Source organism: Ochlerotatus camptorhynchus, unplaced genomic scaffold (assembly GCF_037179485.1).
Source record: "Ochlerotatus camptorhynchus isolate MF236.1 unplaced genomic scaffold, CSIRO-AGI_Acam_v1.1 ptg000220l, whole genome shotgun sequence".
NCBI lineage: Eukaryota > Metazoa > Arthropoda > Insecta > Diptera > Culicidae > Ochlerotatus > Ochlerotatus camptorhynchus.
Window position 1 is genome coordinate 5,541,639 of NW_027040710.1, and position 14,142 is coordinate 5,555,780.

A 14,142-nucleotide genomic window follows, 5' to 3' on the forward strand; every position below is an offset into this window, starting at 1 on the left:
ATACGCTGTAATGTGAACGGGGTATAAGACAAGTAGGTCCCGAAGAAATGTGCTCAACTTTTTGGCTCACCTCTGGTACTATCTTCGGTCCCAAGCTAGTCGAATCACCCCTCGAAACATAGGATAAACCAATAACCCCTCATTTTATCTGTCAAACTTTCATAGCGAATCAAAACAAACATTGCGTAGTACTAGAATTTCGACTAGAATAGGGTACGTTAATCGTTTGCTTGGGACCAATAGGCTACTAAAGTGGTGAGCCAATTTAAAATCGTTAGTTTCGTATTGATTGTTGGTAATATCATAGAGGTAACTCTAAGACCACTGGGTCCCGAAGAAAATCATTATTATTTTTGGCTCACTCAGTACCAGAACAACGGTCCCAAGCAGTCCCAAACTATTTCACTCACCCCTGCATGTTCTGCATGAATCCACACACCCCTGATGTTATCTGTCAAACTTTCATAGCGAATCAAAACAAACATAGTGTAGTAATAGAATTTCAACTAGAATAAGGTACGTTAATCGTTTGCTTGGGACCAATAGGCTACTAAAGTGGTGAACCAATTTAAAATTGTTAGTTTCGTATTGATTGTTGGTAATATCCTATCGATTGGCGTATTTGGATTATAATTTCATCTTTAAATATCAAAGTTACAAGCGTTCAAAACCTAACACTATTTCACAACACATATTTTTTTATTTGTACCCCAGTATAGTCGACAAAGACGTACGACCACACCTGGACGTGTTCCGGATACAGTAACCATTCGCTAGTCGGTTTTTTTTTGTTAAGGTGAAAGGGGACGTCATTAATTTCAAAAAAATCAAAATCCGTTTTTTCTTTCCAAATCAAAATTATGTCCATGAAAATGCGTTCATTCTACTTGCCTACTTGAACACAGTGAACACATTTTCATTGACAGAATTTTGGTTTTTTAAACGAAAAAACTGCTTTTGAAAAATTAAAGACGTCCCCTTTCTCTCCTTGAGGCATACTAAACAATTATCTAGTGAACTGTTTTACAACTACAGTTTAACAGGATCAAAACCGACCCTAAGCGTATCTCGATTGGTAACTGTTTTATCAAAATCAGTCAAGAAATGATGAAAAGGGAGGAATATCAATTTTGACGAAAAAAATGGGTAAACGTGGGATAAGAAACTATGCTAGATTAGATGTCTCTATACCGAAAATGCTACAAATGTAGAAACAAACAGTCGTAAGACATTGAAAATTTGTCAATATAAAACATCGTAGCTAAAACACTACCGTCATCTATTGGGTATACTGTGATGGGTAGTACCATAGAGGTAACTCTAAGACCACTGGGTCCCGAAGAAAATCATTATTATTTTTGGCTCACTCAGTACCAGAACAACGGTCCCAAGCAGTCCCAAGCTATTTCACTCACCCCTGCATGTTCTGCATGAATCCACACACCCCTGATGTTATCTGTCAAACTTTCATAGCGAATCAAAACAAACATAGTGTAGTAATAGAATTTCAACTAGAATATGGTACGTTAATCGTTTGCTTGGGACCAATAGGCTACTAAAGTGGTGAGCCAATTTAAAATCGTTAGTTTCGTATTGATTGTTGGTAGTACGCTAAACAGATGGTGGTACCAACAATCAATACGAAACTAACGATTTTAAATTGGCTCACCACTTTAGTAGCCTATTGGTCCCAAGCAAACGATTAACGTACCCTATTCTAGTTGAAATTCTATTACTGCACTATGTTTGTTTTGATTCACTATGAAAGTTTGACAGATAACATCAGGGGTGTGTGGATTCATGCAGAACATGCAGGGGTGAGTGAAATAGTTTGGAACTGCTTGGGACCGTTGTTCTGGTACTGAGTGAGCCAAAAATAATAATGATTTTCTTCGGGACCTACTAGTCTTAGAGTTACCTCTATGGTGGTACTGTCTAAACGTCAAACGCAAGGGTTATTGACTATGCGCGCCACATGGGCGCTACTACCAACAATCAATACGAAACTAACGATTTTAAATTGTCTCACCACTTTAGTAGCCTATTGGTCCCAAGCAAACGATTAACGTACCCTTTCTAGTTGAAATTCTATTACTACACTATGTTTGTTTTGATTCGCTATGAAAGTTTGACAGATAATATCAGGGGTGTGTGGATTCATGCAGAACATGCAGGGGTGAGTGAAATAGCTTGGGACTGCTTGGGACCGTTGTTCTGGTACTGAGTGAGCCAAAAATAATAATGATTTTCTTCGGGACCCAGTAGTCTTAGAGTTACCTCTATGCTACTACCAACTAAAAACATTTGAATTGACCGTTAAATGCGTAATGAGAGAGAGAAGGATTAGTAATTTCCATATAATTCCACTACCTTATTTGCTTATTCTTGACAGATACGTGTATTTCGTCTACAATGTGCAGACTTCTTCAGTGTCTTGTACTAATACTCGACAAGACACTGTAGAAGTCTGCACATTGTAGACGAAATACGCGTATCTGTCAAGGATAAGCAAATAAGGTAGTGGAATTAAATGGAAATTACTAATTCTTCTCTCTCTCATTATACAGGTATTCCACTAAGAGGCCCACATTCATCAGGATTCGTTAAATGCGTGTTCGATGAACAAATTGCCAGAGTTATGCCTGTTTGTCTGTGGTAGAAGGTAGAGGTTGTTTTTTATGTGAATTGAAACAAAATAGTGTTACAATTGTTGGCCCATCAAAGACAAAGAATACTTCAATCAAATCATGTGTAACGTAAAAGCAACGGTGACCGTTCACTGACCGGTTTATTTTGTATTTTTGGCAGCGGTACAACTATTTACGTTTTCGTCACAGAGAACGTGTTTCATCTCATCTTAAAATAAAATGGTATTTTTTTTTTGAGTGTCGTTTTTCCAGACTGTAGACTACTTATAATTCTAGTCGATCAATCAATTATTTTGTGTAAATGTGGCTAATTACACTCAACTCACAACGATGAAAAGAAACATCTTAATTACATTCAAAGTGTTTTTTAGCTAGAGAATGGTATTAAAAGAGGGAAGGTAGATAGTTCCGTTAGAGTACGGCAGTATGAAAATTGAATAGAAGTTGAAAATAAGCGAAGCGCCATAATGCGACAGCATTAGTCAAACGCACACTTCTTTATCTAAGTTATTCATTAATGGATGAGGAGATTTGAAGTATTTCTACAAATCTGCAGGCAAAAAAGTGCGCGTTTGACTTGCTCATATACTGCTTGCGGCTGTGGAATACATCTAGCGACGTTTCATCACTACCTAAAGCCCCACGTTGCCGAAAGCATTTCCAGTCAATGGTGGAATGCCTAAAGCTGCAGCGACTGGCAACGTGGTGCTTTAGGTAGTGATGAAACGTTGCAATTTTCTCTACTGCCCTAGGCATCATTGTGTTTGCCACATAATATACTCATGCATTAATGGTACATGTTTTGAAAGTTCTGATCAACAACTGTGGAACAATATGAGGGTAGGCACGAAGTTCAAGTTGAGACGTAATAGACAGGAAGAAAATAATATCGTAATGAAGAAACCACAATGCACCTCAAGGCCTCATTGACTTCAAATTTAGTATTTACTATCTATTCTGCGCTTCTCATTTTACAACTATAAATCTAATGTAATTTTAAATATACATAGGTATTTGGACACTTCGATCAGAACCGATGTTGCCGGCTTACTCTTACAAGCAGAACGCCATAACTTGTTTCATTCACACACTGGTATCTATCTGTTTCGGTTATTTAGTGTTTTGTGTCCCGTTCCTAACGATGTTTTCCGCGATCATGCGCAGGGCACTAAACATAACCTAGTCCACTAAGACACAAAAGCCGAGATTAGAACGTTTATCTTTAGACCCGGCTTCTCTGCAACTTTGTTGTTATGGTGTTTACATACAATTCACGTCACCCACATGTTGTCGTCAGTGTGGTGATTCGTTGTTGTCTTTTTTTGCGTTTTTTGCACTGCTTTACCCTCACGCGAGTGAAAGTTAACATGGGTTTCGGCTGAGTGGGCGGTCGTTAATTATCGCATGAAATGTGAGAGAAGATTTAGAAGATCGATGTCTCGATCGATGTACAACAGTACACTTTACCATGTTCACAGATTTTAGTGAGATTTGTTTTAAGTGCAGCAACTTTCTACCAGCGATTGAAAAAAAATGCCAAAAAAGATATAAATTTCATTTGACCGTTAATGGCTTATTCGATGAAAAGTATGCGATGTGTTACGTTTATCTGTGGCATAAATAATAACTGCTTTTCTTGTGTTAAAAAAAAAATTGGCTTTTTTGAAATTGTTGTCCAAATCCAACTTTTGTAACCATTTACTTTCTGCAGAGAAGACCCTATAGAAGTTATGATATCTATGATATATGATATGATAGAACCTATGATTGATTTTAAGATGTAATAGATTAACTTCCTCAACTTTTATGCTGGATGCTTTGCAATGGCTGTCAGTGAAGCAAAGAATTGTGTTTTTGACTATGGTGTTCATTTTTAAAGTAGTTAACGGTTTGCTGCATCGATATTTGTGTGATCAAATTGAAAGAGGAAGTGATTTTCATTGATATAACACTAGAAACGCGGATGAAGTAAGAACACCACATCTTTTGAATAATGCTTCACAAAATTCATTATCTTTCAAAGGTATAAATGTTTTCAATTCGATGCCTAGACACATCAAGCGTGCAACTACACTTACAGAATTTAAGAGACGCTGCATTTCACATGTAAAAGCTGTTTATTGAGCAGTTAAATTTTTATGAATGGATAAATCATGTATCTTGACGAAGTTATGTCTGACGGATTATTTTGTATGGAGACTGTCATAAAGACATTTTAGTAATTTGTGTAGCATATTTATACAAAAAACTACATTGTTTGCCTCGATGGTGATGATGGATTTTTAGTTTTTTTGATTTTGTAGTAGTAATAATAAAAATAGCTTTGAGCAGTCTACAATGGTTTGAGTCTCGCGCGCGGAATAAGGTATAAGTGACTAATACGTGGAAATTGTGACAAAAGCCTTGAATTAGTAAAGGGTTGGATGGAAGTCGTTTCCTTAGTCCTGTCCTGGCACTGCGGAAGCTTAAACGTGTAAATCCCAGGTCACGTGTAAATGGAAGTATTGTCGAAGATTATACTTGGACTCTTGATAACTAGTTACACCTTTGAATGTTTTTGGTTGATGGCTATAGCATATTTAACAGGACATTTATATCTGTAATTGTAACCAGCTCGATTTTGTTAGCAAACCTGGTTAAAATGTTTATATTTAATTATCTTAAAGATAACTCGTCCAGCTCCAACCTTTGTAGGGGTAAGAGGTGGGACCATCAACAAAAAAAAATCTATAGTGTAATGGGTGATTTACGACCAATCAAAGTGAAAAATAAGCCAAACCAACACGTATTTTTTGCACAAAGGCAGATAAGGTGTACCCTGACTCTGGCGGAGACGTAGTCTGGAAAATTTAACTCACTTTTTGATTAATTCCACTTTTTCCGAAATTGAGTCGGTCGGAACCAGGGGATGCAAAGCTCAGTATTTCACCGATTTACACGCGTTTTCCCTTGACCAAATTTTGACCGTATCACCCTTTATGCCTATGCCATAGATTCAATATGACGTGCTTCAAACTTAAGGGGGTAGTCCACTCTGGCGGCATGAAAAATAGGTCATTTTCACGAATTTTTTTCGAGGGTAAATAACGATCAATTCAAAAAAAAGAATGCATGGTTTTGTCAATTGAAATGTCCTCTTTAATTGAGATTTTTTTTTGGCGCGATTGGATGTCTCCTGTAGCCGCTGCACCAGGTTCCCCAGGAGACCTCCCGTCTGAGTAGTCGCGGGGTGGGACGTCTGGCGGTCACACCACTGGAGCTGGAACAACGAATTTTTTGTGGTTATTCTCTGATATATGACCCAGTCTTGTACGTAGCCGTTTTTGATTTGGTTGAAAAATAAAAATTTCTCGACGTTTTGAAAACAGTCCGTTTTTGTACTCTAAAATTCGAGATAAAAGCTTGCACCAAAAATCCATTTTTGATTCTTTTGAAAATCGGCTACGTACAAGACTAGAAAAAAAGGTACTTAACTTGAAAATTCAATCGCCGTTTAAATCGAATGAGCCGTTTCTAAAATACAGCGCCCGCCAATTTTGAAAACATCGTTTAGAGAACGACGCGGCAGCAGTTGGAACTACTAAGACACGCCGATTCGCCGGTAACGGGCGGGTACTCCGAGCGCTCACCTGAGCGCCCTTGGAGCGTCTGGACACGAGTCCACTAATGGACCTATAACTTTGGAACGATGTCACTTGCGGACTTGCGGTCAAGTCTATGTCAAAGTAGACACTCCAAAGTATTTTTAAGCAAAAAAAAAGATTTTTTGAAATTTCCAGAGTGGACTACCCCCTTAAGAAGTCTAAGGATGAGATATCAATCAAAAAATCCAGTTCTAGAATCTTTATATCATCAAACCTTGAGTCATATTTTTTCTGTATAAGGGATGTTGAAAATTTCTTTATGCCCAAAATCATAAAATTTCAAAAATCCTGAAAAGAATCGAGAATTCTTCTGATGTTAACGATTCAAGGCTAAATATTTTATTCTTTTTTTTTTCTTTTGATTTGTTTTCCGTTGATCTTGTTTTCCGTGCTGAGCACCAATGCTACCGAAGGCGTGATCAGAGATGTTATGCATCAGAACATCCCGGCGGCACCGACTGGGATTGAACCCAGGCCAGCTGGAGTGAGAGGTAATCACGCTACAACCCCATTCTAATAACAATGGTTTTCGAAATTCTACTTTTTTCTCTGTTAATGTATTAATGATGAAAGTTTGAAGTTGCAGAACATATCAGGAACTATCAGGAACAGTGCTGTAAAATCTCGATAATACACAGTGATATTGACAATTCTGCTTTGTTCACTCATTTGAGCTAACAGTCACAGTCAAGACAAACCATGTCAATTGAGATTTTTTTTTAACTTTCGAAAAGGTTTGCGCCGAAGGGTCTTCGATTTATATGAAACTTTACCCAAAGGTAGAGTTCATAGATATATTAAAAAAAAAATAAATTTAAAAAAAATCAGGATCGCCTCCGAAAAACGTGTAACGGCAAGTTTGCAATGGCATAACTTAGTCAATTCTTAATGAATTTCAAAAATTGGGGTACCTTTAGAATTTCTAGGGTTTGTAGATGATTTTGATTGTAAACATATTGAAAATAGAGTCGTCTACTTTTTTAAAAAGCGAAAAGAGTTGTTACACGATTTTTTTAAAAGGTGTGTTTGTAGGGCTTTGCAAGTGGCGCAAAATCTGTAATTTAGATTAATGGGCACAAATGTTCACAATTATCCAGAATACAGTCATGGTTCCTATATATGAATCCTGGAGACAATGGAACGGTCCTCGAAAAATCCGGAACATCCGTAAAAGTGGTCAATCCATGAAACTGATCCTAGAGCTCCGCGTTTTTTTTAACATCAGGATCTGTTATATAAGAATGAAGTTGGATCATGGACCCAGATGGCCATCGGACCGTCCAGCGGAGGATTCGGAACATCCGTAAAAGTGGTAAATCCACGATCCTGATCCTAGAGCTCCACGTTTTTTTAAAACATTAGGAACTATGATGATAGAAAGAATTTGGGGTTTGTTAGCCGAGCCCTAGTCAAAATTCCCGTTTGTTAACTGAATCTCGGCAAATTTTTCACTGAAATCCATCAAAATAGATTGCTGAGCTCCTCGGTGGTGCCCATCTCGGCAAAAAATCTAAGTGTGTATATGACAGTTCCAAGTGTTTTCGAAAAAACCGTGGAGCTCTAGGATCAGATCCATACATTGACCACTTTTTCGGATTTTTTGGATCTTCCGGAGGACGGTCTGATGGCCATCTGGGTCCATGTTTATGTCACGATCCTAAATTCATTCTAATATCACAGTTCCTAACGTTTTCAAGAAAATTACGGAGCTCTACCCAACAAACAATTTGACTTGATTAACAGCTGAATAAGCAATTTTTTAGCTGAAAAAGCTTATTGTTGCCTGAATAAGCTCTTATTCTACATTCAATGTTTGTTGGGTAGGATCAGTTTTGTGAATTTTTCACTTTCACGGATCTTCCGGATCTTCCAGAGGGCGGTCTCATGGCCATCAAGGTCCATGTTTATGTCACGACCCCAAATTCATTCTATCATCTTAGTTCTTCATTGATGCAGTGACTGAATTTCTCCAGGAAAGTTCATGTGATGTTGCGTTTGGAATGGAACGTCCAAACCCAGCTGTAGAACACTGTATCTAATGGCAGTGTCCCTGCCCAACAACGCGCGTGCTTTGTTGATTACATAAAAAATTTCCATGTAGCAAGGCCGATCATCACTAAGGGTCAGCTCTGCCACAAATGTTGCAACAACGTCAATATGACCTGAAGATGCGTAAGCCTTCAGTGGCTTGTCCGTTCCATGTTTGATGCACAATAACCCAGCTCTGGATTCAGCGTCTTTCAGTAGCATTTCGAATGTATCACCTCCGATCGTGTTTACGTCAGCGCCCGAGTCGATCAAAAAGCTGACTTGGATCCCTGATATTTTGCCAATAATTACTCCATTTTCATTCAATTTCGACGATTCATTCACACCTGAAATGCATGTTTCTGATTCCTGAAAATTTATTTGTATATAAAGTACGAGATTTAGCTAAAGGATAAAATTTATACACACTAACCGTCAGCGTTGTTCCCTTCTCGATTGTGTTTTTATCATTATCAGATGAGCACACGTTAGATGCTGCTCTATCTTGGGAAGAGCATTCTAGCTGTTTGATCTCTCTTTTAGAATCTTTCGTTTTGGACTGGGATACATATTTCTGTTAATCAAAATGGTCATTCTTAGCAACATAATGATAATACGTAATGTACGAGTTCATTGTATATTTATTGATTTAAAAAAAGTAGCTTTAAGTAACAGTAATGAAAACGAGGCCAAAGTTTTTTTTTTAATAGCCCGTAGCTATATCAAAACAATCAAAATAACTTCTATATTGAAATGCAAAAATCAATCCAGTAGCTCGCAAAAGTAACGAATGATAAAGCCAGATCAGTTATGCCGAAGAAGGTGAACTTACACAATCATTGACAGCTTCATCCTCGTCGTGCTTAACAATAGCGACCTTCTTTGACGTAAACGCGACTTCTTTATCATCGGTGCTGATGCGTCGCTTGATCGGTCCCGATGACGGCATTCGACGACAAGCTCGTGCCACATGTCCCATACGTTGGCAATTATGACAAGTCTGCTGAATGGACCAACATTCCGTTGCGTTGTGCCGGTTACTCAAACACCTCCAGCATCTGTTTTGCTGGGAGGTTGCCTCTCTGACGTATCCACGACGAACAAATCCTCTTCCTCTAGTACCTCTCCAGTTACCACCAAATCGTGGTTGGTCATTACGTGGGTATCTCTGGCTGCCAAACCGATTATTGTTGAAAGTCTCGTTCCCTGGTTTACCAGCAGTCACAGCTGCCACCTGTACCTGCTGTAGAGCTTGCTGATGATTTTTCGCATACATCTCTTCGTTTATTTGATCCATCTCCAAAGCTCGAACTTTATCCAGTAACTCTCCGAGCTGTCCACCTTTGCGCAGAAATTTCCTGGCCACTTCACGAACCTTGAGATTTGAAGCATGGGCTTGAATTGAGTCCGATATCTGCTCTACCAAGATAGTTTCGTCGAAGTCGCATAGCTTTGCTACCGCAATCACCCGTTTCACATATTTGGAATCTGTCTCGTCTACTTTCTGTGCCAGTGATCGGAGCTTTTGTCGTTGCATAAACAAATAATCTCGAGAACCAAAAAATGAGCCAAGTCGATGGATTGCGTTTGAATAAGGGGCTGTACGAATATCTGGTGAATTGGAATCTGACACTGTTCCTTCAAGAATGTCCAATAGTTTCAATCCTGCCTTTATTTTGAAAATGTTCATCCTCGTAACTTCATCCGATACTCCTGCCAGCTGCATGGATGCCTCCAGGAGATCCTTCCATTGCTCATACGTTTTGCGATCGATGTCTTCTTCAGCGTCGCTTGGCTTACATTCTGGTACTTGTAGTGATGCAAAAGACAGATTACTCATAGACGTCATCAAAACAGTATTTTGCTCATTGGTCGAATTGTCCTCGTGCATAGTAGAGTGTAATCGTACAAAACTACCTTCTGCGAACGAATGCTCCAGCTGTTTCTTGTCAGATCGCACTTTCTTCAATTTCGATCGCAAGGTAGAGTTTAGCTTCTTTTCCTCCTCAAGTTGTTTTGCCAACATTGTTGCATCCTTGATCGAAGCTCTGGTTATCTTCCTGTTGAAATAATCCATAATGTTTACATTAACATTGTTTAAATTATCATTTTCTATTTCGAGAAATATAGTCATTATTGGCTATCTGTTGTTGTTTATTAATTATTCCAAACAAACTTATATTACTATTAATGTCATGTTAATTTACAGATTCAATAAAATCTTACGATTTTCGCTAAGTACCTGAACAGATCGAATGGAAAGTATCAACTCAGTTGGATTTATTATAATTTGTTCAAGCAGTGACCTTGAAGCTTTGGATAAGACTCAACCGGTTCAAACGGACACTACGGAACGCAACAACCCGTTCGAGGGTTGGATTTCATCCTTGTACCCAACCGGGTCAAACGTCCACTATGGAATGCACCAACCCGCTCAAGGGTTGGATTTTATCCTTGTACCCAACCGGGTCAAACGTCCACTATGGAACGCACCAACCCGTTCGAGGGTTGGATTTTTATCCTTCGACCCAACCGGGTCGAACGTTCACTACGGAACGCACCAACCCGCTCGAGGGTTGGATTTCATCCTTGGACCCAACCGGGTCAAACGTCCACTACGGAACGCACCAACCCGCTCAAGGGTTGGATTTTATCCTTGTACCCAACCGGGTCAAACGTCCACTATGGAACGCACCAACCCGTTCGAGGGTTGGATTTTTATCCTTGGACCCAACCGGGTCGAACGTTCACTACGGAACGCACCAACCCGCTCGAGGGTTGGATTTCATCCTTGGACCCAACCGGGTCGAACGTCCAGTACGGAACGCACCAACCCGCTCAAGGGTTGGATTTTATCCTTGTACCCAACTGGGTCAAACGTCCACTATGGAACGCACCAACCCGTTCGAGGGTTGGATTTTTATCCTTGGACCCAACCGGGTCAAACGTCCACTACGGAACGCACCAACCCGCTCGAGGGTTGGATTTCATCCTTATACCCAACCGGGTCAAACGTCCACTATGGAACGCACCAACCCGTTCGAGGGTTGGATTTTTTTTTATCCTTGGACCCAACCGGGACGAACGTCCACTACGGAACGCACCAACCCGCTCAAGGGTTGAATTTTATCATTGGATCATATTGCCAATAAATAATCACTTTAGGAAGAAGAAGAAAACTAATCGAAGCAACTTCATTTTTTTTTTTATAAACTTTTGCTTTGAGTATTTCCACAAATTTCATCATCATAAAAGTAATTCAATTATCATCTCATATCTTATATGAATTTAAATAAATAGAACCGCTAGTAGCGATTCAAGATATGAATTATTTCAATTAAAATGTCCACGCCATTTTGTATTTAGTAAGAGATTCGTAGCTAGAACACCGTTCTCTTTTCAGAAAAATTTCTGCGTTGCGAAAAATTATACGTATACTTTATTCACTATCTGGCCGAGAATAATTAATCAACTATTACTACTTACTTTCTGATGGGAGCGTTATTGGTGTCCACGACTGCGCCATTGTCGGATTTCCCAGATTTCTCCATCTTTTCAATCTGTAAATTGATGCACACAACTGAACTGAACTGTTCTTGTTCACGTCTGTCTCAAAACTGATCAAGTTATCCTCTCTCAGCTCTCAATTTCCATGGAAGCTTTCCCGTTTGCGATGCTTTAGCTACGTGTTTTCTCAGAGACATACTACAATTACAGCTCTCAATTTCTATGGAAGCTTTCCTGTTTGCGATGCTTTAGCTACATGTTTCTCTCAGAGACGTACTAGAATTACTCTAGCGCTTTTGAGAGATTAGTGCTTTCGCTTTATTTCTCCTTTTCACTCTCACACTCTCGCGTTTCTGAGAGCTAAGTGCTTTTGTTTTATTTATTTTATTCACATTCTGTTTGAGGTAGCAGGCTACTAGGCTACACACGATTTATTATTATCACATGCATTATTATTATTTGAATACACTAGAACTATTATTACTTTTAATTTATTATCAACATATATTATCTACAGAGAAGTCGCCAAATCCTGGATAATGTCGGGTTCTGCCTGATCATTAAAATTTGTCGTTATCCCAACGTAACACAACCGAAAGTAAAATTGTATTTTCGAAACACTCCACCTAGTCTGAACACTTAACGCTAGACTAAGAATAGTGAGAAAATTTCCTTCTACGAAAAGATCCATCGATTGGACCGCGCATCGAACCCTCACTTCGTTGATATTCTCTTTGTTAATGGGGTGTTTACATCTGTGCGGATTTGCTAGCGCTAGTGTATTCGCCAACTAGCACGAATTTCAGTTGCTCCTGAAATCTCATGCTGGTAGATGCTGATGCCCTGTTTACATTACACACTTAAATTGTTTTCGCCGAGATTCCAACAGCCGAGTAGTTCTGCAAATTTATTATGCTGAGATTCAGTAAAACAATTGCCGAGACTCAGCTAACAAATAACTTTTTGCTGAAATATCAGCTAATAAAAATATATTTTGCAGAGATATCAGCAAAAATAAATGCCGAGGTTATCGGCTGTTGGAGATTTTACCGAGCTAGATTAAGTGTGTATGCTAGTGAGCTTTTTTGCTAGCAGCTAGTTCATTAGCGCCAGTGAAATAGCATAAGTGTAAACACCCCATAAGCGAACCAATTATCGAAATTATTCCAATGCCGTATAAGCACAGACAAACAGACATAACAGTCGCAAGCTGTTCATCGAACAAGCATTTAACGGTCAATTTAAAAGTATCGTAGTTGGTAGTACCGCCACCTGTGGCGCGCATAGTCAATTCCCTTGCGTTTGACGTTTACACACTACCGCCATCTGTTCAGCGTACTACCCACCACAGTGTACTCAACAGATGGCGGTAATGTTTTAGCGACGATGTTTTACAGTGAGAAATATTCAATATGTTATGTCTGTTTGTCTGTGGTATAAGGTTTATTTCCTCACAAAAAAAAAGATTCTGGAAGCTTAAATATGTATATTAACTGTCAAATGCAGTATCCGTGTACATTTGGATAAAAATATGCTTTTTTTTTTTTTTTTTTGCTCTCCCTCTAACACGATTATGTTCGGACAACAAGTGGAAATAAATGTTTTAACGGACAATTTATTCTGTTTCCTTCCAGATTCGTGCTGAAAATCCGACAACATGTCGCACCTGTTTCCTAGTGCAAAGGGTGACCAGCTGTGCCCACTCGGATTCCATCCGCAGGTGCGCTGGCCAACACGCTGCAAACGATGCTTCCGTGACTACAAAGAGCACGGTAACAAACGAGGTGGCGAAGATATCACCGCTTCCACACCGGTCCTGCCCGGCTCGTCCCATTCGCGGTAAGTAGAAACGTTATGAGGCTTTGCAAACATTAGTTCCATTATATCGTGGGGGGAGGAGGGTTTGTCGCAAAAAATAAATAACGAAAAAATAATGAATGAATAAACAACTAATAAAATGATAAATTAATAAATTGTAAATGGGGCTGATTTTTAAAGAGGGGGGTGACGTAAAATAAAAAGAAAATTTGCATCAGCAGCACCACTAATAAAAAAATTAATGTTCCAGAAGTCGCGATGGAGGTAGTAGCACAAGTTTGGACAAACCCGTGCGAAGTTGGACATCTACACAGAACTTGTTCGTTTCCAATCACGGAAGCAGTAGTGACAGACCACCGGGGCTTCCACAGCGACCCGCTTCCTGGGCCTCGACGCCCGATCTAGACAACATTCTACAGCAAGTGAAGGCAGACTTTACTGTTAACTTGACGCTTCCACGAAGGAGGCATACTACTACATTCGACAACGTGAGTTGG

General features: G+C 39.3%; 1 protein-coding gene across 4 annotated transcripts in view; it reads left to right on the forward strand.

Annotated features, from left to right (window-relative positions):
• The window catches only part of LOC135703708 (uncharacterized), a 36,003-nt gene that overhangs the window by 8,977 nt on the left and 12,884 nt on the right, over window positions 1-14,142 (forward strand). For all 4 annotated transcript variants that reach the window (XM_065224990.1, XM_065224992.1, XM_065224993.1 and 1 more), the window contains 2 exons: window positions 13,462-13,666; window positions 13,896-14,133. In XM_065224990.1, the coding sequence (XP_065081062.1) occupies window positions 13,485-13,666; window positions 13,896-14,133 (420 nt within the window). In that variant the 5' untranslated portion in view covers window positions 13,462-13,484. The remainder of the gene's footprint in view (window positions 1-13,461; window positions 13,667-13,895; window positions 14,134-14,142) is intronic.